General features: G+C 41.9%; 1 protein-coding gene across 3 annotated transcripts; it reads left to right on the top strand.

The window, feature by feature from the left end:
* On the top strand, positions 1 to 24,663 carry LOC117749576 (CTD small phosphatase-like protein). 3 transcript variants are annotated; one of them, XM_034560209.1, is made up of 8 exons: positions 1 to 198; positions 13,041 to 13,207; positions 14,476 to 14,508; positions 16,130 to 16,231; positions 21,075 to 21,131; positions 22,319 to 22,411; positions 22,502 to 22,687; positions 23,592 to 24,663. In XM_034560209.1, the coding sequence occupies exons 1-8, from the start codon at positions 123 to 125 to the stop codon at positions 23,715 to 23,717; spliced, it is 840 nt and encodes a 279-aa protein (XP_034416100.1). In that variant the 5' UTR covers positions 1 to 122; the 3' UTR covers positions 23,718 to 24,663. The 3 variants fall into 3 exon arrangements, with proteins under 3 accessions (XP_034416100.1, XP_034416098.1, XP_034416101.1); XM_034560207.1 differs by lacking the exon at positions 14,476 to 14,508 and adding an exon at positions 13,398 to 13,475; XM_034560210.1 differs by lacking the exon at positions 14,476 to 14,508.
* Positions 24,664 to 27,277: the final 2,614 nt, after the last annotated feature.

Genomic DNA, 27,277 nt, shown 5'->3' with positions numbered 1-27,277 from the left:
GTTAATGCTGCCAAACAGCGGACGCGTTAGCACGCGCGCAGCCGACGGGACTGTCGTGCGCTTGCTCACGTTTGCCGAGGAATAAAACGCGGTAGCCGAAAGGTGCATCACATCTCGTTTCCATGGACAACACGTCCATAATAACACAGGTTGCAAATCCGAAAGAGGAGGAGAGCATTTCTTCAAGTCCAGATAAAGGTAAGGCGTAAAATGCCACACACACACACACACACGCACACACAAGCGCGCGCGCGCACACACACACACACACGCACACGTACATACGCGCGCGCGCGATGTTTTTATTTGTATTTCCAGCTGTAGAATATTTACGTTGTTCGGTTGTCAAATCTGATCTGCAGCCCTCGGTGCAGAGACGATATTGGGTTCATCAGCAAAGACGGAGAGGATCGACGGAAAACCTCCATTGTTGATCTGAAGCAGAGAACCCTTTCAGAGCCCTGCGGTCCACATCGGTTACAGAGATGTGTGTGTAGTGCCCCGTAACTTGAGGCTTCATTATCATAAACCTCATTTAAAATGTTAAACATTGTGCGACTTAGTGATGATAAATGTGTTTAGGGTTTACTACAGGGGGCGGGTACTCTACTCCTTTTGCACGGGCGACATCTCTGTGTGCATCACTGGCTCTGTAAAATGCCTGGTACACTACCCACCAATGATCAGAGGTCAACAGTTTGCCTATGGTGCATAAGAGAAAACTGGCAATATAAGTACTTATATTTACACATGTATTAGTCCAAAAGCCAGGAATCACATTACATACACAAATATATGTAGCTTTTTCTATTTTTTTCCTGTCTATCTTAAACTACCTCACTGAAGCGATAAGTGTTGAAAGGTTGAGTACAGCGCATAATGATAATAAAACATAACATTTATATAATAATAACCACATAACCGACCGACAACGTACTTTAACAAGGTCATAAATGTTCACTTCCAGATGTGTAAAAAAAAAATAAAGCGCCTAAAAACAACTGCTCAACAGCTGCTCTTCAGATTACAGCGGCTGCACGAAAACACATTTTCTCTCTGTTGTTTTGCACAAGAGTCGCCACTTCACCATGTGGTGATGCCATCAATGACAAATCCCCCTCATGAGTCGGGAGCTTTCCAGTTTTCATTAACTTTGAGAGGTTTTTTTTTTTCTTCTAGTCTGCGCAGGACAGTCACACATTTTTGATTTTGAGTCGAGAACACAAGAAATCTGGCTTTGGAGTACTGTGTAAGCACACGTGGGATACACAGCTGAGGGCACAGTGGTTAGGACATTCCCCCACCAGCTCCCATCCCACTGAGCCACAGGGTGCCTGGAGGCCAGAGGGACCACAACTTCCTGCTACACACAGTGCTATGTTGAAGAAAAGGTCACCTTCCTGCATCACCTCTGCTGAGCAACACTGACATACATGAACCACTCTGACTCGTTGACCTCCTGGCCGGTGGTCATAAAATGAAGATCTGGACACAATTCTAGATAAGAAGTCTATGACTGGCCTGCGTGATTACGGCGGCCAGATCAATTACGATTCATGTAGGAGCACGTTTCTGATATTTCTTTTTCCTTAACGGCTTCCTCTAATTTTGTGGCGCCGCCGCGATAATTAAAACCTTCATAGACAAATCAATGAAAACAATCACTAACGGCAAACACGGCTTCGCTGCTGACTTAAGCGATGAAGCATCATCCAGGAAATGTGTTAGAAAAGAAATTATACTGCTGCTTTTAGCACATTTTTAATCACTCTCACAGATTTCCCACACTTTCTTGTCTGAGAAATCCCGCTTGTCTTGAACAGTAAATCCCAGATGACATGTGGAATCCGACAATTAATCTGGCGGGATAAAACCCAGAGTCAGCCACTGACCAGAGAGGACACACACACACTCACACTCACACACACAGTATCACCAGGGAGCTTCCTGAATAGAGTCCCCGCCCCTCATCACTGGCTCTGTCAAAGCAGACAACAAACAGCTCTTGTTTTCCAGGACAGTTACTCTGTGACCTGCTTGGGCTGCGCTGAAGCCACTAATGATCACACACTCACTCACACACACACACACACACACACCTACACGCACACACACTGAATATTTCAGAGCAGGCTATTTTCAGAGTCCTATCGGTTTCATTCCAAGCAAAGACGTAGTAATTCATTAGAGCCATTTTTTTTATAACATTTGGTCAGGTGGACAATATATCTTTATGCATTATGGATTATGTTAAATGAGGTGTGGGGTGGAATCATAATGTGGCCGGTTTCTCTCTTCATACAGGGCAGGTGAATTGGCAAGTCAACCGTGTCATACTGTTGCTGGATAGAAGGCTATTGTTTGCCTGTTGGAGGTGAACTTTATCAGATAGATAATTGTGGACACACTCAGTCCATTTCTTGTATCATAATGTAGATAAAACAGCAATGTTGTACTACTTTAAGGCCATATATTTCACAGGAACCAGCACATACGCTCAGAGGAGGCGGAGAAACTCCAAATGAGGCTTTTCATTTGGCAGACCTTTACTTTTCAGGATCTGATGCAATGCAATGCAACAACTGGACGAACAGCGCACAGGGAGTCACAGGGCGGCCAGCCTCAGTCTGCTCGTCTTCGAGACTTTGGTGCGATAACTTCACAGTCCGACAGGTATCAACGGACGAGCTGTTTAACTTAATCAGATTAGGTCAAATCTGAGTTTAGCTCTTCACTGCTGCACCGTGACAGCGAGACTAAAACAGATTTTGACAGATGTGTTTAGGTGCTTGAGTCCTGGTTGATGGCTAACGCTTTCTTTTGCCAATATTGGCTACTCATACACTATCCCTCACACACACATTGTTAATAGACAGCTGATAGCAATGCATACATTGAACATTAAATTCGGACTGCAACACAATAGTAAAAATACAAAGTTTAGTCAAGATAAAAGATACACCTCTTCACTAGATTATAATTCTTTCAGAAAATCAAGAAAGCATACATTTAGCAAAGCTTTTTTTTTTGTCACATATGTTGATCAGTCCCTCAATACTTTCTTGCTTACCTGTCTGTGGCTCTTCCAACCTTGAGCCCATTTGTTCCCACTGAAACATACACCTTTAAAAACAGGTCACAAAAATATATTTTTTAAAAAACCCTCTCTTTTAGTAAAGATAACATCGGTAAGAGTATGAAATTGTTGGGGACTGTTTTTAGCCCCGGATTAATACACATTTGGTAATTTAGTGGGTTAGTCTTAACAGCATCATGATGGTGTATGTTGATTGAAAAAAACAAAAACAGTTTGAATGTTCATAATAATGATAAAACATCTCCAAATACACAATAAAGCTCAATGGCGTATAGAAACAAGCTATATTTATTCTTTGGGTACACAGACAACTCTTAGTTTGTCTCTTAAGAGGCTTTGCTTTCAATAAGAAAATATAATATCATTAGGTGTGCTCAAGTGTTGCACAACAATGTGTTTGTTTGTTTTGCCTCTTTCACACAGCTTAATGGTTCTCCTGGAATTCTTGTAAAATCAGTTTTTACTTTTTCTTTCAAATAAATTAGCTCTAGGGGAAACGCACGTTCCTTCTGGCCGAGGCTGAGTAATATGCATTCTCCTGAAGAGACATAATTGGCCAGTCTCCCATGTCATTACTCCAATGGCAGCTCAAGGCTGCAGCAAGGCAGTGTCACAGAGCTCATTAACGTCCTGCCTTTTAGAAACGGGTCAAGGTGCTCTGTCTGGCTTGTGTGAATGTCTTCAATGGTGATGAGATATATATACTTTCAGAAGAAGCATAGACAAGGAGGAGCAGCAGGCATATATATATATATATACTATATATGGCGACAAACCTGTGATTTCATGCGTGCTTGCCTTTTGAGGTTGTTTCTGGAACACGCTGCTGTGCATTAGGAACGCGTTTATGATGTGTGGACCACACCTGCAGGGGTGTGTGCAGCCCAGTTGGGGAGCTACTGTGAGTGTTGGCTTCCCCAGAGTCCCTGGCATAACCTGCCACTCTGCTGTGTCCAGCACTCCGCTGTCATGACCGGACTCTGTCGAGGGGGATTACCATCTTTTACTCGGCCATAGGTGGCGTAGATTTTTTAGATATGTTTTGAGTGTACAGTATGTCATCCACAAGCCTTCCACCTCTCTTAAGAAACACATTGGATTGCTATGTGCGTACAGTGAAGGCAATATTCAGTGCACCATTTTGACTTAAAGAAAGAGGGAGAGAAAAGCTGCACTCTGAAGTGCAGGTCCTCTATTACCGATTTATGAGTCTATTTCAGCCAATGCTGCTCCGAAAAGCTGATTATCTGCACCTCCGGGGAAGTGTTGGAGCGTTGGACACATCTTTCTTACTTTAGTCCAATACCATACTGGGCAGCTGATTGGGAAGAGTTGAATGTTTTTCTTCCCTAAGCCCCTTGACTGGTAAGCTTGTTAACTGTGCGGGACCGGCCCCAGTGTGTGGATGAACATGCCTGAAGAGAAAGTTGTGGGATTGTATTAATTTGTCTTTTGCATTCATTCAGTCCCACAACGAGAGGCAGTGAAATGTTTTTACAGCTGTAAGTAGCAAATAAATGCATTGTTTGAGTAAGTTTTAGTTGTTTTGTTGCGCCACACAGAGCTTGTTTGTTATTGTAAGTAACCGCAATGGACTCGCCAACACTGAATTTCACATCATGCCTGAGCTCATAGACAGTCATTCATCAATAGTCCCTTTATTTTTTGTGTCAGTATGTGTAAGTACTGTCGAGAGAAAAGGCCATAGTGATGAATTTATACACTTTTATTTATTAGCATTTTTAAAAAACGCTTTATTTTTGCCAAGAATTAGATGAGATGATTGATTCAACTCATTTAGTCACAAGCTTTAGCCAGGAGACGGCTAGTTTATCTGAGTTTAGCAAACGCCTTAAAATACGGTAAACTGCTAGCTTAGCTCTATCCAAGGGTAAACAAAAATCCACCCATCACCTATAAAGCTCAGTAAATAATGTTATCACATCTCTTTTGTTAAAAAAATTATTCTCTCTTTAAAATGAACCCCCTAGTGCTTTCTAGAAGCTAGCCATAGCATCCCTATACGCTCTATATCTATAATTCCTCTCTTGTGCATTTCCTTCATGGTGGACTTTGAACTCATTATAAAAATGTAAATTATTTTGATAAAGTGTTATGACCAGAGCAGAGAATGCATTAGAAAGATTGATGTCAGGTTTCACAATAAATAAATTGGGTTTGAAAAAAAAAAGAAGTAGTAAATTGGCCTTTAATTACGAGGCGGTCTGTAAAGATCTATGGATTGTGAGACACAGTGAAGGAGATGCAAGCGCACTGCAATCCGTCCCGGAGAGGCCGTAGGGGAAAATAGTGTGGGTTGACGCTTTCTTCACTCCTACACTGGCTGGCTGTGAATACTTAAGCCATCACTCTGAATGCAGTTTTAACTGGAAAAAAAGAGAAAAGAGTTCACATGGCTGCTGCTCTGAAGTCTCTGCACTGGCTTCCAGTTAAAAATAGAGCTTTAACATAATTGGACTTCTTCATAAATCTGGTTGCAGACTATATTGTTGATATGCTGCCATATACATACTACATATTATATATATATTATATATATATATATATATACATACAATACATACATACATACATACATACATACATACATACATACAGACATACATACATATGTATTTATGTGATTGGACAGTTTAAAAAAATTGTATACGTGTGCCTCAACATTTGTCTGCTCTCAGTATTTTGTTGGTTTTTCTGGTTCTCTTTTGATGTCTGTGTGCTTTGGACAAGTATGTTTGACTGCATTGTGGAAAGTTTTATGTTTGAATGTATGTCTCAAGTGTAGCTCATACACGGGTGTTTGTTTTGTTTGGAGCAACCTCTACTTCAAAATGTCCAGCCCGGGCTTTTGCAGAGACTGTTAGTAGGATTTCTAGTAGATTCTTTGTAAAATGCCATTCTGCCCAGTAGATCTCCATCCTTGAGCACTGCATTGGTTGTGATTGCACTCATACATAATTAGTTTATATTGATTTGAATGATAAAATATACATTTTAGAAGTACTCCTTTTCATACTAAGCGCTTGGTATCTGTTTTCAGTTTTGAGCTTATGGACTGCAGCTGCTTTCAGCTCTTCAAAATTCGCCTAAATGAATACAGAAGACAAAAAGCTGACATACTTCTGCTGTATTGCTTGTCGTGTCTCGATTTAAACGCGCAGCATTGTTGCGGGATGACATCACTCATGCCTTTCCTGTACATCGCAACACTTTGGCATTCAATTGCCGTGAGTCAGTGAAGGCCATTATTAATGCCTCCCCAAAGCCAGCGCCTGCCACACGGCCACAGAAGCCCTGGATGCTGCTGCTCTAAAGCCAATTTTCGACGGGACTCGGACAGGCCACAAGCTTGCATTAATTGAGCATCCATCCAGCCAAACAGACGTTGTCAAACGGATCAATACAATCGGAGAAAGGTAGGGGTCAAGGAGGAAAGGGTGTGTGTGTGGGTGGGGAGAGAGAGCAGGAGAAAGTGCTCAAATAGCTTCTGTGTGTCTCTTGGGTTGTAGGCAGGTACCCGGTCTGGCGCTGACAAGGTGATGGCCTTTCTGCATATGTTGCCCCCTTCTGGCTGGCATTCATCACCAGTAATTGGCTAAAAGGGAGATCATGTTTTGTCCATAGTGATTTTCTATCACCCTTCCTGATTTATCCTGCGTGCCACTTTGTCAGATGTTTGACAGAAGGGCATAAAAAGCGTATGCATTTTTAAATCGACGAGCGAAGGAGAAGCAAATGAACAAGTATGGAGGCCGTTTTCTGCCTCTCCGGAGGTAAAGGTGAATAATGTTTAGCTGTGAATCTCAAGGGGCCCTATGGAGGACATGCTGTGTGGGTACATGTAGAGATACACGCCTCTCGGAGAGCAGAGGCAGCAACGACACACATGCTCCCCAACACACACACAGAAATACATGACCTACTTGTCAGCGTTCTTTCCATTCATAGCAAGCACCATTTTAATGAATCGGATTTGATGAATAACAACAAATTGTTGTTTGAGTGTGCTTGCGTATTTAAGAACAAAACGTAAAGGGACATTCCACTGAATTTACACAACATGGTTACTTTACTCATCATAAGAGGTGCTCATTTACCAGACAGGGAGGGTTTACCAATAGGCTGAATATGAGAAGTGGTCGTCGTCATCTTGGTGTCACTCATTGGTTTGTGGACCACTGTTGAAGCCTTCAAAGAGTTAGGCATTTTGACCCCTTGCCATCTTGTTATTGATTCATCTTGTAAATTCCCGTATTTTATGGCGGATCAATAGTAAACTATTGGCGTTCCCCTTTAAATTCCACCCTAACAACTCACTGGAACAACTTTCAGGATCAATCTTACAGCTGCAGACCACATCTCTGGGGTCACCAGGTGTACAAGCATGTCTATTCTCAAGAGAAGCCTGAAGACAGACAGGCCTTTAATTTCATCTGACATTTAATCTGATAACGTTTTTTACCGACAGGCAAGGAGGATTTCCCATCAGTCACTGAGCCTCTGGCTCATCTACAGTTGTATATGAGAATATAAAAAGATATATAAATAATAAACTGCCCGCAACCCCAAACAGCGTGGGCTGTGTGGCTGCCGGTTGCGTAACTGCAGCAGAACAGTCAGATCTCCCTCATTATTTCTCCTTGAGCTCTCAGTGGGTTAATTCCCCCGCGCTTGTCATCTCCTTCATTACGCTGAGCGCTCGATAAGCAGCAGCAAACCCCCCCCCCCCCCCCCCCCCCACCCCCCCCCCCACCCCCCCACCCCCCCCCACCCCCCCCCCCCCCCCCCCCCCCCCCGCACCCCCACCCCCACCCACCCACCTCATCCCCATCCCCCCGGGGGGCAGCAGGCAGGCTGGCACCGCCACCACAGCGCCCACGCCGCTGTACCCCTGAGGCAGGAGAGCAAGAGCAGACCAGCCCACGTTTTGTGTCAGAGTTCACGGCAGCAGCTGGGAGAATTAGCACCCTGCAGTACGACGCACATGGGTGCCAACCAAGTGGTCGGTGTTTTAAATCTCTTCAAATATAACTGGGTTATGGAATGAATGCCAGTTACCTACATAAGGTCATGTAGGATGCATGTATGTGTATATATATATTTATTAATCCATCCTCCCACCAGATAAGTATGGAAATTAAGCCAGAGGGGCAGGTGACTGAGGGTCAGTGAGTGTGACTAAAGGCATTGCTAGAACTGAGTGTACAGCACCTCCACAGTCGGTAATTTTCACTCCGGCCTCAGCTGTTCATGTGGTGAAGTAAGGAGGCTTAATGGGAGTTTATTTTATCATACTGTGCTATTACTGCCTTGATGGCCTCACACATAACCCACCGACCCTTGGCCCTCGGCAGGCGAAGGTGTCAGGCTCAGCTCATCTGATGCTGCCTAACTCCACTCAGCTGTTTGAATTTGCTGTGTGTGTCCGTGTGTGTGTGCGCGTGCGAGCAGCAGTCACGTGTTCAAGTGTATTTTGTGAAGCAAAGGCTCTTTGGTAAATATTGTTTTTGAAGCCGAGCGTTTGGAATTATGATTGCCTCTTTTGGTTTGATTTTCTCTTTTTTGGAAACGATCAATAATGTGTGCTTTGGGATGAACAAAAGAATAGAGTTGAATAGAGTAAAGTGTGCTTGAGCAAGACACTGAACGGATGAACTGGCTCCTGATGTGTGGATGACAATAGATGGAAATGGTAAAATATATTTATTTACTAACCATTAAAGTCTTTTAGCAAGCTACATTTTAAAACTACCAATGGACCAACATTGGTAGTTGGTCCATTGGTAATAAAACATCTAAAGTTAACACCTTTTATGAACATTTTCCACAATTTGTGTACATTTTTAAAAAGGGATAAATAACAATATTAAAGAGATGAGTGAAAGTAGTCCCTGTCTAAACTTAAGAATAAGATAAAGGTGTCTTTCTTAGCGTCATCTCTTCTGAGGTATCGTGTATTACTGCAGGAATTTCCTTCCACACTGTTATTTTGCTGAAACGGTGCCCAACAAGGAGTTCCCCTTCCCTGCTTGTCTGTTGTTGTTGTTGTTGTTGTTGTTGTTGTTGTTGTTGTTGTTGAAAGCTGGGGACAGAAACAGCTTATTCATCTCTACCCCTGAATGTTGTCAACTGAAGACATTAAATCCCGGGCTCCAGGCTAATAGTGGATTACCTGTCAGTGTATGTGTGGAGAGTACTGTACATGTATTTTACATCACATGTTGTTATATAAGCCCTAGACAACTGAAAACACCCCACACTCACAATCTCAGTGAGGTAGTAAATAATCAGAAAAGGCATGCCCACTGTTTGAGGGATGGAAGTGTCTCCTTGCCACAATGTCAGGAAGGCTTTTCTTCCCATTTACAGCAGCTTTGTGTCGCAGAGATAGCTTTGAAATCCCTGAGGCAGCTGTTTTATTCTGCTGTATGTGAAGTACCCGGCTGTGCCATTTAAAACCAACCCCTTTTCCATCTTAATTATTTAAACTGCACATTCACATGGATCGTTCTCACATTTACCTTCGTGGCTTTGTGTGTTGGTTATATTTCCAGATCTCAGCAATTAAATTGGTGAGCATAATGTTGATTGTTTTGAATATGATTTCCATTAGTTATGAACATAAGAGCCAAGTTGTAATACACCTGAATTAACCTTTACTTTTTGCTTTGCTCAATTGCTCAGCCAGAAGCATTTGGCTCACAAGTGATGAATGTTCTGACATAAACCTTCTAGACGTCATCGAGCAGCTAAACTTAAACCTGCCTTCATATTTCAAATGTGGCGAGTTGTGTTTTGACCGGGCGCATACTTTATGTGTTTTTAAAGCTACAGTAAAAAAAGGCCACCTCAAAATACTTGAGCTAAGCCGGGGATCATATTCCTTCTCGGAGCTTGGCATTAGTCCACGCTGTGGGTCACAGGGTGATTATCTCTTCCTGTCAGGAATGCTGAGAATTTCCTGCGTTTTCTCCCTCTTCCGGCCTTGTTAGTGGTTGTGCCTGAACATGTGACCGAGAGCCGTCTGGCTAGCTCTGGTTGACTGGAAAGCCTTTCATCGTTGTTACCTAACGTTTAGCAGGCGCACTAACACAGGTACTGCCATAAAGGGATGTTTCTTTACAGCTCTCAGATCAAGGGAATATGCTGATCAAATGAAGTGTATTCAGTGGGTAAATAATTCTGCACCTGCTCTGAGGAGGCGTTGGCCTCATATCTCTCTCTCTCTCTCCAGGGAGCTTTCGTTAAATACGGTAAAAAACACATTTTACTTAGATTTTAGTGAGGCGGATCCCTTATTAGCAGAACCGACTATCAGCTGATTCCTCTGCGCTTTAGTGTCTCATTTGCCTGATTATAAGACATAGCTAACTAACTGACTTCCTGCTGTGTTAATGCAGGTCAGGCCTCTTGTATTCTTAACGGCAAATGTTGCACTTTAACCTTTTGCTGTTATTCTCAGAGCATTACTCTGCAAGACGAGACGACTGCAGTCACATTCCTGAGCAAGGACATTGAAAGAAAAAAGTTTGTGTCAATCTGTGAAGTATGCGGCTTGTGGCACGTGGCCCTTTGCCGAAACATGTGAACATATGCTGCGTGTGTGTGTGTGTGTGTGTGTGTGTGTGTGTGTGTGTTTGCTCGCTCGGTGTCCGGCAGCAGTCAACTCTCAGCTATGTTGTTTGTGTCAGAAGGAGAAAGGAGAGCTCTGTTTGTGTAGGGTGGTGGTGCAGGAGGGGGTGGAGTAAGAATCAGACTCAAGTATAGGCTGTCTCGCGTCGATGACTCTCCCCACCCATTCTACGCCCTTTTCTCCCATTCCAAGATCCCTCTCCCTTCTCTCTCCCTCTCCCACCTGCTTTCCTCTGAGAGGTTTCAAGGGGCAGCAGACCAGGGCGGGAAAATGTAGCTGGTCTCAAAATGGAGGAATAATGACATCATGGGGTTTGAGGCCAACTTTAAGGGGAGGACTCAGTGTCTCTCCAAACTGGAGTTAAATAGTCCAATTACAGCCCTTTATTGTACTACTAGATAGTTTGTGTTTTATTTGCCCCGGTTTTGAGTCTTTAAGATTTGTTGCCACCGTGCAAAAGAACCCAAATGAGAAAATCAAACTTTTCAAATGAAAAACAAAAAAGTTATGTAATTTTATTACACCACTTTCTAATACTGCTTTTTATTAATGGCTCGTAGTCAGCCTATATTTTAAAAAAAATGGTGCCCTTATTCCACTCTGGGAGCACCACAAAGGATATTCCACTCACCTAAAATTAAAACAAATCTGCTTTGCCAGTTCACACTAAAGCCTTTTTGGGTGAACCAACCCTTTAAAGGTAGTGCCACAGTTTAAAGTGTGGCATATGTATTTACTTCCACCACATTAAGTCCCCTCAACTGTGCGTGTGTGCGTGTATATGTAGGTGTGAGTGTATGTGTATGTATGTGTGTGATTGGTGACCTCGCTCTTTTGGGGTTAATGCTTTCAGTGTGTTTTGCCTTTTTTCTAATCAGATGAATTCCTGTTGTGTTCAACCATTGATGCTTTATCTGTATATAACAGTACACTTTCTAGTTTACTTTAAAATCTGCAGACGTACCATAGAAAAATGGTGTATACTTCTAGTCGGTGTACTTTTATCAGTCTGCCGTACCAGCAGTGAGTGCATCAAGTCTACAAGGACAGAACATCTCCTTCAATCACATGCAGGTTTTAGTAGCACAGCATGTTGCCTTCCTGTTTCCGACCATTTAGCTGTTACTTTAGAGAAGTGTTGCTTCACGGGAACATCTATCGGGGAAGAGCAAGAGCCGTGGCCTGTCAGATACTGGAGCCTCTTAGAACACGGGCCGGCTGCAAACCGCCTCCGCATGCATGGCTAACTGGGCCGTCTGTGTCACACGGCTGTATGAACACGTTAGCAAGACGCAGGGACGCTATGTGATGGCTGCTCCGAGGCACGGAAAAGAGGATTCCATCTAAAGTCAGCCACTTCAAAGTCCTGAACAGATTTGGGATTTCCATGCCTAGAAATTACCTATAAAGCAATTAAACCTGCAGAATTTCTACTTCAGGAACACCTCAGGATAATTACGCTGTCAGATTTTAGCCTTTGTACTGGAGCTGCCCAAACTTCTATTTTTATCCACTCGTCTTTAGAGACAGAAAATATATATGATACAATAGTGTGAAAGTAGGCCATGAGCTTCAGAGACAGTAAAGGAGGAATGATGTAACCAGGGACCTTCATGTGTATGCTGTTTTCTTCCCCGGAGCGTTGCAGCCCTCTGCCACTGATCAACTATTCTTCCCAAGCATGTGGATCTAGTTTCTGTTAAATTACTGTCAGCTATCGTCAAATAATAGAAATGGTTTTGCATCCAAGCTGTTTCAGATATAAAATGTCCTGTGTGTGTGTGTGTGTGTGTGTATGTGTATAGTGGTTTTCAGTATTTACATTCAGGGTCTCTTTAATGTGAAAGGTTCAACATTTTATTTATTGTATTGTCATATATTATGCCTCTTTCCCTCACATATATGATATTAATCTGTCTGTTTGGCTCTCTCCATCTTTCTTGATGTTAATTTTTCTTGATGAAGCCTATTTCTGTCCCTGTGCTCCCTCGCTGTGTTGTACAATAATGTGATGATGCATGTGAATGCAGTCCGTCTGCATCTCACTTCTCTTTTTTCTTTTTCAGAGGTGATGCTTAGCATTAACATAAATGCTTTAAAATAAGATACCTACTCTCTCAACAGGTGACATTGCTGTGAAATGGCACTAAAGCAGCACTTGATTCAAAGTCAGGAGATCCATTTTATGTCTCACATAGTGATTTTTGACATACTATTGCTGGAATACTTCGTCCTTCACTGGCTGTCATATGCAAATAACCTGGCTCTTTCTGTCATTATCTCTTCCAGTCTCCCAGTCCAACAGCAGCCTGAAGAAGCATCGCAGCCGGAGCATTTTCAGCCCTTTCTTCTGCTGCTTCCGCAACTACAATGAGTACCACGTTGAGACACCGCCCGCCAACAACAAGACACTTTCTCTGCCCACGCCGCCAGAGGAGAACGGCAGTCCTCCCAAGGTGAAGCTCATTTTTTCCCGATCCCCAAATTGAATACCATTTGCATCCACGTGACTGAAAAGAAAACCTGTGGGAATTAGTTGATATCTATCAACAGGAGTCCTAGTTTGCGTGGAGAGATCCAGAGTAACGAGAAACATTTATTTGTATTGTCACAGGGAGCTTATTAGGGTTTTCCTTTTTCCTGCAGAGAGCTGAGGCGCTGTGCTGCCTCGCTGAGCTCCCTCCACACATTTTTCCAGCTGCTTCAAACCCGCTGAACCCAGAGGTTGTTTACCATCCACTGCTTGAAAAATACGGGCTTGCTTCCCATCTCGCATTCTTCGATATCGGCCTACGCACACATCCGCACACAAAATAACACACATGCACACAGTTGCTCGCTCTCTCTGGCGAGTATTACCACATGCCCATGACAACACATGTCCACACACACACACACACTTGCATGCACACACATGCATGCACACACACACACACACACACACACACTGCTTTAATCCCCCATAAAGTGGGCCTTGTGTTTGTCAGGTGTGATGGATTGCCTGGCACCCACGCCTCCACCTCTCCTCACACACACTCTGACCAGTGTAGTGAGGATGTGTGAAGCGGAGGTTCTGGCCACGGGAAAAGGCGCCAAAACCCCCGAGCTCCTCCGCAAACACAGTGTTTCTGCTGCCAAGGCAGGTACGCCGGGCTATAAATGGAGCAGCGTCGTATCACATTTCCACTCCTGTTTACCTGTAAATGTCTCTCATTCAGGGGAGGAATGTGCAGCCCTTTACTGATACTATACATGTGGTCAGCGCTGACCCCGCTCCGGAACCCCTACCTAACAAATGAGTCCCCATTAATTAGAGTGAACCTTGCGAACCTCGCCATAAAAAGCCTTGTTATTGCGGCGGGGCTAATTTCGGAGTCCCTCCCAGCAGCGAAACTGTTGCTGGATTTCTGGCCAGACATGTTTGTTACTATGGCAGCTCTGTTTGTTTTTGAGCGAGTTGCTCTCACTATCACAGGGTGTACTATTCGTCCCTTTTGAGCCGTCTTTCTCCCTCTTTTTCTCCCCGAGCATTTGTTGATTACGACATAGATGGAGTCGATTTCTTCCTCGAGAAGATTTTTCACTGTTTTGCTTATTTTCTGTTTTACCACCCTGTCTCTCTCCGTCTCTTCTCTCTCTTTCTGTCTCTCTGTCTCTCTGTCTCTCTCTCTGTGTTTCTCTGTCTCTCTGTCTGTCTCTTTCTCTCTGTGTTTATTTTCTCCAGTGTGACCAGGTCCAGGTCATCCCCATCCCCAGTGTATGTATTATTATCTTTCATTTTTCTTCATCTCGCGCCATCACAGTAACCTCTTCCCTCTGCCGTGCTGTGCTTCATCATACTAGCTGCACGTGGACATTGGCACAGAGGTTATTTTTCTTTCTCTCCATCCCATCCTGATAATCGTGTAGTTTTCAAGGCTTTGCTTTAGGCTGCTTAACCCCCCGAAGTAATCCAAATCCATTTATCACCATTTATTTCAGGCCTGTGTCCTCCAATCACTGGAACAGAACATGAAATTGATTTCATTATTAGATCAGATTGATTGAATCTTACGCAAGACCTTTACGGCTGCACTTTGGATCAACAAATGGATGACTCGCCCTGAAAATACTTGATTAAATTAGTTATTTGTCTGTATTGAGCAAAATTACGTTGTGTTCATGCACTCGGTGGTCAATTAATTACTGTCTGTCCATTAGAAGGCTTGGTTTCAATTCACTTGTTTTGTTTGTGCTCAAGCAGCAATGTATTTAGATATTTTGGAATATACGCTGTAATTTAGGATATTCGCACTCACCGCATCCAACATCGTAGGCAAGCTTTAAACTACACCACACCTCCCTGTCAATGGCAGGAAGGGCAAGTGGCAATAAGGTCTTCTCTTTGTATTCCCGGCGAGGACTCTGAGAGGCAACTTAAATAACTCGAGCGGAATAAAATGTTTCAGCCCTTATGAACAACGTACTCATACACTGTAGCACACCTTGATTACTCAATATTTTTGTGCTGTGCGTGCGTGCGTGCCCCCTATGGCCTCACCATCTGCCCTGTGCCTGTCTGTAACCCCAGGCCTGCTTGGCAGAGGACACAAGCATTTTTCCTTTTCTCCCTGACCCTGAAGGCAGCGCAAGCACAGAGCTCAGTCAACATGAGGTAATACAGAGAATATTAGTAGGGAATTGTACAGTTGAATCGCATGTAGAAGCACAACAAGAGCAGGAACATTTGTCATAATATTACAGTAGTTTTGATATGAGATGTCAAGGAAGAATAGTCCCATCATGCAGCTTCTTGCATAAGAGTATCTGTCTTATTATTGTTTTAAATTAAATAAATTAAGGGTTTTAAACCTTTTTGAACAGTATAATGCACAACAATGGAAGACAGTTCATTGCATCTAACATACATTGTATCATCAATATCTAATAAATATTATTATACTAATTTCAAGCCACGCCCTAAATGAGCTATTAACACATTTTAGCTTTTAGTAAGGCTGCAACTAATTATGCCGTCTCAGCAAATCCTCATAATGGAGAAAATTGAATTAAGGAGACTTTTAGCACTGTACATGTTGCAGATACACTTTCTGAAGCTTGACAATTTGATTAAACAGTCATCTTTAAATACTATAAAGGAATACTATTAAGCTATTTTGCAATATTACAACAACAAAAAACCCAGATAAGTATGAAAGTAACACCTTCCTGCAGGTCATTTATGCCATTAGGTGTTTTTTTAGTGTAACCTCTAACTGAGCCATCATCCACCATTTCACCCTCAGTATGAGTGTGTATGAGTGTAATTTGCAGCATGTTCCCTCTTATGAATCGCTGTATATACACAATGATGTAAAAGGTGTGTATTGTCTCTGCAGCCTCCAGCCAATTTCCTTCTGCCAGAGGTCAGTATAGATGACTACGGCAAGAACTGTGTGGTGATCGACCTGGACGAAACCCTCGTACACAGCTCCTTCAAGGTAACTTACCTCACCCACAGACACAAATTCTCAAGTACAAATGGGAGTATAGATACTCGTGGCTTCAGTTGTGGCATGCTGTTATTTCTCAGTCTGAGAGGGATAATAGGATTAAACCAAAATAAATCTGGAAGATGACATTCCTTGCTGTGAATATGGGCACGATGGCCTGTGCCGCAGAGGTAGTACACATAACCTCTGGAAAATATGCCTGTTGGGGGGGTATTATGGCTTTTATTCACCAGTAAGAACAATAGAAGGCCTAGCTGGTACTATAACAAGGTGTTGGCATGGCAACCAATCCATCCTCTGCATCACACAGTTTATCAGCATGACCAGTTGTTTGGCATGAAATATCATCTCCGTCTTGTGAAAAAACATGTTATTGTTGATATAATGTCAGTCAACCACCTAAATATTAGCTCAATGCTAATATCAGCACGCTAACTTCCTTAAATCGACAATGCTAACTTGGTCACCATCTTAGTTTGTGGTGTTAGCATGCTAAAAAAGGCTAGTTATCCAATAGTTGTTGATACAATGTGGTGGACCAGCATCGCAACAATGCCAAGCGCTACGCTGCTAGCATCGCACAAATTTGGGGATCCATGATTTTCACTGGAACTTGTGTAAAACGTTTGCTTACTTTTTCAATCGACAATGTATAGTAAGAGGTAACTGAAAGTCAAACCCATGATGTTTCAATAAAGGCACGTACATTTTACTGTGTGTGCTTTAGGTGTCGGTGGTCCCTTCAGACTGTAACGCATGATTGTGTTCATCATGTTGGTTAAATATCTTAAATAATTTACAAGTATATATATAGATATGTATACTATGAAAGGTGATAAATGATACAGCCATATAGACTGATGTGTCCTCCCTCTACTGACACACCTGGCCCACCCAGAGACCCACTCCAGCACAGGTCGGCCTCAGCTGATCCTATTACGTCTGAGTCTACTGTATCTGTGCCTGTGTGCCTTTTGTCCTCAGCAAGAGAGTTGTGTGGGAAAATAGCTCAAGGTGAAGCTGAAGGAATCTTGTGTGTTTGCTCTAGTTTTGTTCAGCTGTGAAAAATGTTGTTCATATGAAAAATTACTGTGGAAAGTAAAAGGAGGAGAAACATGTTCACACACTGCGCTGGACCCACCCATTACAGTCTCCAGCCAGTATGGGGCCACACACACGCACACCAGGGTGTGTCAAATACAGAGTGCTGTTGCCTTGAATGACCACATAATGAATTTCCTAGAAATCCTGGATCTGTTCTAAAAGTGTTTTTTTTCCCTCCCCTGACAAAACAAGTCAGAAACTCACACAAAAACTCCTTTTGAGAGAACTCAGTTGCACGCCATCAAAATGCATTTGGCTCAGAGATGAGTATGAAATAGATTAAAGCAATGCAATGTATGAAAATCAGTTTGGAGAGGAAGAGAGTAGAGCAAAACGACGCATTTTCAGTTCCGCTCAAAAAGCATGCAGGATTTCCAGAAGAATATTTATTTCTAGACGTAGATGTAATTTTGGGTCAAAATGTTAAGCACTTTAATAAAAGAAATGTATAAGTGCCCATTGGAATTAGACAATTAGTGCAGGAAAAACAACCAGAACTGACATTTCACATGGGCATAGACTAAAAAGGAAACGTTACGTAACACGTGACTTACTGTATGCTTTATCCTGTATTTTATGGATGAAAACATAATTCCTGAACCTGCTCCAGGATTAGATCCAATGTGTGTGTTGAATGTGTAAAAATGACTGACAAGATATATGATAATAATAGTAAAGCTTATTTATATAACACTTCTCAGAACCAACAGTACCTTTCAGGAGAAAATAAGTATAAAGCACTGAAATAAAATAAAAAGTATTCTCATTCCCATATCAGGGGAATTAATCTGAGGCTATGCATACGAGGTTGCGACTTGGCTGCTAGGATTTTATCCCATTTAGCCATAAGAGCACAAGTGAGTTCAAGCACTGATGTGGGTTATAAGGCCCGGCTTGCAGTCGGCGTTCCACTTCGATTTAAAGGTGTTTGATGGTGAGGTCTTGACCTCAACCTCAACACCATCTGTGGAGAAAACCATCAGTGTGTTGCAACTGTTTCCAAATCAGATGCTCACTTTTATTAAAAACCAAGCCCACAATGTAAGACAGTTAGTCCTCCTTAACCCTGTGAGGTTCTATTACAATTTATCAGACTAAATAAAAGCTAAATAAAACATAATTTGTTTTGCAAAAATGCAAAATTCACTGCTTTCAGTCTCTGAGTTGTAGTATTCTATAATGGTAAAAACAGTAAATATTTTTGGGTTTTAGAGTAATAGTTGAACAAGATCGTGTGATACAGTTGCAATTCTTTGGCATTTGGTAGACGGTAAAATTAATCAATCAATTGAGAAAGAAATGTTTTTGCATATTAATTAATAATACAAATGTTGCATATTAATCAATAATGCAAATACATGTTAACTTTTAATATAAGTTTTCTCCTTGCTCTGAATTAAAAGTGTCTGTAGAATGTAAATACTTGTCGCCATATGGTAAAAAATGGAAGAAGTGAACAAAATAAAGAATCAGCCTTAAAACCTTAAATGAATTAAAGGCCACACAATAAAAATAGTTTTAAGAAGTGTTTTAGAAAAGGTGATGTAATGAGAATGCAGGTGATATATATATATATATATATAGTAAGTGAACAAACCTGCTATAATGACACAGTTTTGGACAGCAATACCAAATGATTAAGTGTTACTCAATCATGTGGCCTGTGTTTATTTAAAGAAATCATTTCATCAGTTGAAACAATCCAGAAGATGTTCCCTCCGTCAAGCCTGTTGAGGTCAACACTGGTTCAGCAGAGGTCCATAAAACAAACACTCTCCATTCTACCCATTTACTTCAACCCTCTCCCGCCATCTCTCTCACACATACATCTTCTTTCATTGCACATATCTCTCGCCGTCTCAAATCCGGACCCATTACAGAGCAGCTGTTGTGTGTTCAGTCTTCAGATGATGGAGCGATTCAGGAGAAGAGCAATAGACAGATAACAAGTCTCTTCCTCCATCTGTGTGTCTCCCCCCACCCCCACCCCCCCCCCCCCCCCCCCCCCCCCCCCACACTTTTCTCTTTGTGAATGCCTGTCGCTGGTTCAGCTCATTACCGTTCTGTTTTCAGGCAATGAGGCTGCACTCTTTACATTTTCCGGTGTAAGCATTAACCGGAGCTGAATATATTACAACATTGATCCATAGAAGAATAGCTTACATCTGTCTGTCATCTGTCTGGGATCTGGATCTTTAAGTGTGCATTATATCACTCTTGTATCACCAAACATCTCTAGTACAGTCGGTCTATTGTTCCTCTATCGCCATCATGTTCATATTAGACAGGTGACATGTGGAAGTACTGACTTTAGTATTCCTACACCACCCCTCTGCTGGGTGACATTAAACTGTACCTGCTAACTGTAGCATTGAAGCATTACATTTACACATGCAGTCCAACCATTAGGGATGTTTGTAGGTTTATATTCAAGCGTGGCTGGTTTAGAATTCATTAAGTAATATGTCCACTATAAAAATCAGTTTCCCCTATTTTGCATTTGTAAGCAGTATATGGATCTTTACCAAATGGTTTGAAAACACATACATGTAAGTGTTGGTTTATGTAAAGTGTCCTATAAAGCCATATTTTATATTATTACAACTGTTTTACTATATTTGTCATCTGTTTCTACAGCAGCCTCCACTACGGATAAGGAGTTATAGGCCTAGTTATAAGGCCTGTTATAAGCAGGTATTAAATGTTCAGATACCATGCATAAATGCTAAATAGGGTGACTTAAAGTAAAGTGTTGCGAAAATCACAGTAACTACTCATTTTTGGTCAGAACTAAGTTAAGAAGAGAGAATAATTAGCTGTAAATATAAAGCAGAGGTTAAAAAAAAACCACATCAAAGTACAGTAGTTAAGCTAGCTGTAGTTCAGTCATAGCTAGCTTAAGCTAAAGCTAATTTTAGATGCTCAGATTGTCCAAACATTGAGGACAGGATTTGATGTTGTAAGCATCCTAAAATGTTTTTAAAATATTTGTAAATCAGAATTATACATTTAAAAAGATTACAACTTATCAGTGTCGGATTAATGTCATCTTAATCATTACTGAACAAAAGAATAATGATGTTGCAGATGTACCTGCATTTTTTTAATATGAGTAGATGAATTACAGTCAATTCAGCTTATAAAATGATACTTCTAAATAATCCTTCTTTGTCTCTACAACAAACCAGGTGAGAGCCGGAAAAGCTTTCTTTGTGCTGCTTAAAACTCAGATTTTGTTTCCCCTCTGCTTCTGTCACCTTTTTTACTTTCTCTCCCTTTCCCACGTGACACTGCCGTGCCTCCCACCTAATCCTTTCATCCTTGTCTTCACCTCCTCCACTTGTCTTCCACCCACACCCCTAGAGCATCAATCTTCCTCCAACTCCTGCACCTCTCCTCGCTCCCCTTTCTTGCTTTCAAAGATGACACAAGTCGACACTGCTGTCCCGCGTTCACGTCTGTCATCTTGTTCAGCTCCCAGGTTTCTCCCTGAGTCTGACTCCTGGTTTTTATTTAACACTGAGAAACAGAGTGCTGGAGTGGAGGGAACCACAGTATACTTAAAGACTCCCTAGCTAGCCTGGGGAACCTTTTCGTCGTATTTTTACCTTTCTCTATTTTTATTTAAACAAAATTGTAGTTTAGCTGCTTCCTTGTCAGATTGTGCTGTTTTGAGCACATAAAACACAACGTTTGAACCCTTTCTCTGTCTCTTGTCTTCCTGCAGCCCATCAGCAATGCAGACTTCATTGTTCCAGTGGAGATTGATGGGACTGTTCATCAGGTACTGTTGCACTGATATGGAGGACTTTGAGAAGTGGGCTTGGATAAAATATGAATAATATGTATTAATTTATAAGATCTCCCTCGAAAAGCTGTGGCTCCGTTTTCTCTTCCCTTTAGCATTTATTATTCTCTATTATCTCATGGCAAAGTCAAAAGTGGGACAGCTTATACACTCCTCCTTGAACTCATTACATTTTGTTCTCTGTGTCTTTGCTCGCTGTAAAGATAGATGTGACGTGACTGTCACCTGGTAAACACATGTCGCAAAGCGTGTTGAAGGTATTGTTGGAAGAGATTCTTCGCTGGTTAGAAAGGTCTGTGTTTGAGAGAGAAAACACAGCAGAGAGGAAGAAACGGGGGCGCCGTTTACACTCGCATTGCGACTAGAATTGTTGTGCTTCTGTACAAAGGTTTATTTTCTGCGTCCTGTTTGAAGCAGAAGCAGCCAGACTGTAGCTGGGACCTGGTTCAAGTAATCCAGGATAGGCTTTCTGTATCGGTCTTGGCCTATGCTTGGTTACTTGCACTTGGGGACAGCAACTAACCTCTGGAGACCGACTGAAGTGGACGAAGACGACCATAACTGCCAAATATGGCATATGTGAAGAGCTGGGTATTGTTTGAAGATGTCTCATCCTCACAGGCTAGTTTAGACACTTGCATGTATCTTACTTTATGAGTTTTTAATAGGCTTCAAATATGGACGTGTATATGGACATTTTCCTTTTCAGAAAAACCGGGACAATTTTAGAATTTTAAATAATTGTATTGAAGATTTTTAAGGAATTATATACTGTTTGTGGAATTGAAGTATTTCTTATGTATTTAATTTTTATTTATTGCATTTTATTCTAAAGTTATCTAATGACAGAACCGTGGTAAAAATCGGTGAGTTTTTTGGTGAAACAGACAGAAGCCTCAATAAATTGACAAAGTGTATCATCTAGCCCTAACTCTCACTTATTCAAGTCAAATGATGTGCTTTCTGGCTTCAGGGTCAAGGGTCAAAGCCTATCATGTAATTGGTTAAAAAACATATAACACCAATAAAACTTGGACACAATGAAACTTACCACCAATCAGTTCACGAGCGGCGTCCCACTGAGACTAATCTAATCTCATCAGACATTTGACGCCAGGCCTCGATACTCGACCGTTGTGTTTATTTTCGTGCCTTTGTTTCAGGTGTACGTGCTGAAGAGGCCCCACGTGGACGAGTTCCTCCAGAAGATGGGGGAGCTCTTTGAATGCGTCCTCTTCACAGCGAGCTTAGCCAAGGTTTGCTCGGACGTTTAGGATGACACTTAAGATGACACTGATGTGGCTTTAAGACTGTACTAACCTGATGGTTGTGTTTGGTGTGTTCAGTACGCCGACCCTGTGGCAGACCTGCTGGACCAGTGGGGGGTGTTTCGCGCCCGGCTCTTCAGGGAATCATGCGTTTTCCACAGAGGAAACTACGTCAAAGACCTCAGCCGGCTGGGCCGAGAGCTTAGTAAAGTCATCATCATAGACAACTCGCCTGCCTCCTATATCTTCCACCCGGAGAATGCAGTAAGTCAGTCTCCTCGATGTTGAACAGTGAAACTGAAATGTGGTCTCATGGGGCACACCGGAAGTGGAGGGACTTTATTAATAGGTTAGTTATTTGGAGACAACACTTAACCTTTCCTGGTGAATCAATCATATATGTAAAGGTGTCCGGATAAACGATATATCGGCCGCTGTGTTGGGTCATTGATCCACTCAGTCAGGGGCAGACTGGTGGGGCATGACGGCGATTAAGCTTCATTTATTAAGGTATTGGTAACGCTCAGGTTCAGGCGAACTGATTACTAGACATGTAAATAAAACAAAGGTTTGTTTAACAATAAATGAATGCACACAAACGTGTCAAAATGAATATAGGTGGATGTTGAGTTTAGGTACCTGAAAATAATATCAATTGTTAGGGATTCACAAACATGTTGAAATAAATATTCTGCCCGATATGGCTTTGTCACAACAATCTTGCTGCTTTTGTTCACACTTGAGCCCTAAACATGGATGAATTTAGGATGAATCTACATATATAAATGTGGGCTACAATGAGATATTATGCTTCAAAATTCAGACTAAACTGGGGTCAAAGTACACGGTTACAACCAAAATAAGTTAGTAACAAAGTTACTAAAGTAAACGATTACATCTAACCAACGTTGTCGACTTTAATCTGCGCTGTTGTTGTTTTAGGAACAGTGCTGTACCAGAGGCAGCGTTCCCAGTGTTATTTCTCTCCTCTGTTGAGAAGTTGCTCAATGGAGCTGCTGCCACTCTTCATGCCTTTGATGCATTTCCCACATTAATTATTTACACGAAACTCGCACCATCTTCTCGCCTGTAATGCGGCACTTTTCTCCCTTCGAATAAATGAAATCTGTCTCATCTGTTCTCTCTCTCTCTCTCTCCCTCTATACAGGTCCCAGTGCAGTCCTGGTTCGACGACATGACGGACACGGAGCTGCTAGACCTGATTCCTCTCTTTGAGGGCCTCAGTAAGGAGGAGGACGTTTATAGTCTGTTACAGAGCCTGAGGAACAGGTAGCAGACAGCTGGGCCTCCCCTCGCTGCCGTGGCGCCGCAGCCCGGCTCCGGTCCGCCGAGCGGCGCTCTGAATAATCTGAACACTTCAGGCAATTGTTCTGGTCATAATGAAATCAAGAGACACCAACTGGAGGGATTCTCACCATCTCTGGATTCTTGGACTCTTTGTACAGGACTCCTACTGACAAAAGATTATATATCACTGTATGTACATATTATATGTTTCTAAGCAAGAAATACATAAAGTAATTTTTCTATCAGAGAGTGGAGGTTTTACTATTCTATCAAGTAATATTTTAGTTACCAAAAATAATCCAATAGACAGATTCTTTTTGTTGAGAATGAGTGCCGTTTTGTTGCTTTGTGTTGAGCTGTGCTATGCAGGCTGTTGTATCTCGTCTGACCTTTCATTCAAACAACTGTGATTTATCTTCTCTTACAGAATGAGTGCCTTCATTACTGTGCTGATTTTGTTGTCAGGTTATGGGGTGCACATTGTTATGCTGCATAATAACTCAAATTTCCAAGTACATAACACTAAATCCTTAAATTGAAGTTGGAAATTAGTCTGAATTGATTGAGAAACCTGAGAAAACAGAAACGATTTATTTCTAGAGATTTATCCAACTAGCCGGTTTGACCTGGATGATTCTTTGTTTTTGAGTTTAATAATATTGAATTGTTAAATTTACCAAAGATTTCTACAATTCAATGTGATTTGTGACTGAATGACGTCATGTGATCCTTGACGGTGACTGTAAATTGATAATCCTTAGAGATATTGAAACCCCACTTTATTATGGAAAAAAGAAAACGTGATGACATCGCAGTCCACCAATAAATGTAAAACTTTTGAGGAAGATATAATAATTAGCTTAGTAGACATGAAATTCTATTTATTGGGGAAAAGGGGGATTGGGTGCATTGTAAAGCAACTGCTGTTGAAATCGTACTGTACAACATTATTAAAGTTGCAAGTTTGCACACTGTCAGTTTGTACCAACGTATAATGACTTTAACAGACCTTAAAGCTGCTATATTAGTTTGTTGTGTAAATGCCCAAGTACACCATCTGTACACACCAAACAATAGACTAACAAAGGTGGCCACTAGCTGGTGAATGTAATAAAGCATTAAGCAGCTAAAGAGACAGATATTTCCCTCAGGAGTTAGTGGAGGCCCATAACAGTGCTAAACTATAACTCCATTTTTGTTTTTCCATTGGCAAAATATGTGGAGAGTATAGGAAACTGGTACTTTTTTATGAACTGCAACATGACTGCTCGACAGAGGCACACAAGGGCAAGGATGTAATTCTAGTTTGCCATTACCTCAGTCGAGCTTCCATGCCTACACTAGAAGGAGGACTTAAAAAAACTGCAGACCAGTGATGGTGAGAGAGAACCGCCACAAGCCCAACATTGGACATCCTGCACAGCCCGCCATTCACCGTACATTTTCTTTTCTTCACTCAACCCAGATTTTTTAAAAAAATGTCAGCCCTCAAAACCACGCCATGATGAATTGATGAAGTACAGATGTTGCTCTGTTTGTGAAGACGGCTAAGAATCCCGCCTACATTTCGGGGTTACTATCTGCATTGGGGAATGAAATCGAGGAATAGCTGGTACCAAAAGCACGTCGAGGCGAGCCACACCGTACAGTGGGATGTTGGCATAACATTCACCGGGTAGTCAGAGCCCCAACTCCAAATACATTGTGATGTTGCTCCATGTCAGCTGCATGCGTAAATAAGCAACTGTTAACTAACAATCAACTTAAGAGGACATGATATGTCTATGTTGTGTTTACAGCTTGTTTCTGATGCCCCCTCGTGGCTGGAAAATCTGTTGCATGGCTGATTATTTTAATATTTTAATTAGCATTTTACATCCAAACTGGTATTTTAATCTTAATTGTCACAAGTTTGAGATTCAAAATTCCTTCTTCACCTTGGAAACAGCAGCCGACAAAACAATTTCACTCATACGGGTCAATTAGTAGCTGGTCTGGAGTTTGGATCCTGTTACATGATCTTCGTCAGCAGATGCAGTTGCTTGAGCAAATTCCTTAAAGTACTTAAAGTTCAATAATGCAATTAATATATTTTACGTAATCTAAAATGAAATCAACAAATGCTAAATAACAAGTGTAATGTGCTTTACTGTGCACTTTGCATTCAAGGCCATTTAAATGAGCACAAGATGACACAACTGACTTCTACAAAGGGCCAAGCTCCTGTCTGATCTGCAGGTGCATTAATAACATGGATGGAAAAAACTGGTTAATGTGCAACCAAGAGGAGCTGAGCTTCATGTGATATCTTGATGTGAACTTTTAGCTTCCGCTTACGTAGCAGCCACTTTAACTGCAGCAGTGGATTAGGTATTACAGAGCCTATTGTTTAAGCCTGAAGAACTCTTATGGAGGGTTTTGTTCCTTCTTAATTTTCCATTCGTCCCTCAGATATGTGGGGACTGAAGTTCACCGTGTTGTGGAATTAATCATATTTTCATAATGGAGTACAGGGTTGAATCTAAAAATGAGAAGCCGTGGTCGAAGGTAAGAACAACTTTCAGCCTGCACGTTGACTTGAAGCTGTTTGTTAACAAGATAACCAGAGTGGTTGCATAACAAATCTGTTTTCAGATTCCCTGGCAGGGATTGTATGAACTAAATAGGACAAAGACAAGTGTATCCCTGAACAGAAAACATCAGCAGGGAGCCCCATCCATGATTCATGCACTGGGTGCAACGTGCAACAGAAGAAGTTTATAGATTGTTCACACATTTTGAAAATGTTTGGGGGGGAAAGCAGAAGCAGGGTTTGATGTGTAGAGTTAAAACGGATCAGTTTCAAGGTTATCCTGAGCTGTAAAAGCAACTCACCCACGATGCATTTATACTGTTTCTTAACACACAATGCAGTGTTTTACTATGGATTAACATCCACCCACTGCAAAGACTCTTCTTGTCTAATACTTCTAAAAAGAAGTGTGCAAATCCCTTTGGATACAGCATGTTAATACTTCTCCACATTTAGCAAACAAAAGTTAGCACACGCTGCCAATGCCTCCTCTGCTGGGGGATCAAAGCCCAGAGCTGTAAACCTTCAATAATGTCAAGCGTTGCTCCTCGAGTGTCTGTGTGAGTGGGCACAGAGCGAGAGACTTAGCCACAGAAAGCCTCTGATTCCTTTCCAATACCACTCGGAGCTCCTCGAGTCCGATTTCCCCATCTGCTAGTTGTAACAGTTGCTGAATGAATAATTGGTGTCAAGTGGCCCCTGTAATGCCCACTGTGCTGCTGAGGGCTCAGCCAAACATCAACACGACTCTCGCTGGAAGCTCCGGTTAAGCTTGAGTCCATCTCATTTCAGGTGCTGCAGATGATTTTGTCAAGCGTCTTGACTTTTGCAGGTTCATTCTGCAAGTCTGGCTCCTTACAACAAGCCATAATCTCCTCCTCAAAATACCTTTATTTTAGAAGGGGCTGGGAAACAATGTGAGGAGAGGCGTACGTATTACGATTGTTGTAGTGTAAATATTGAGGCAGGAAATT

This window comes from Cyclopterus lumpus, chromosome 20 (assembly GCF_009769545.1).
Source record: "Cyclopterus lumpus isolate fCycLum1 chromosome 20, fCycLum1.pri, whole genome shotgun sequence".
In the NCBI taxonomy this organism is placed as follows: domain Eukaryota; kingdom Metazoa; phylum Chordata; class Actinopteri; order Perciformes; family Cyclopteridae; genus Cyclopterus; species Cyclopterus lumpus.
The sequence above is the reverse complement of the archived record's forward strand: the minus strand, read 5'-3'. Positions and strand labels throughout refer to the sequence as shown.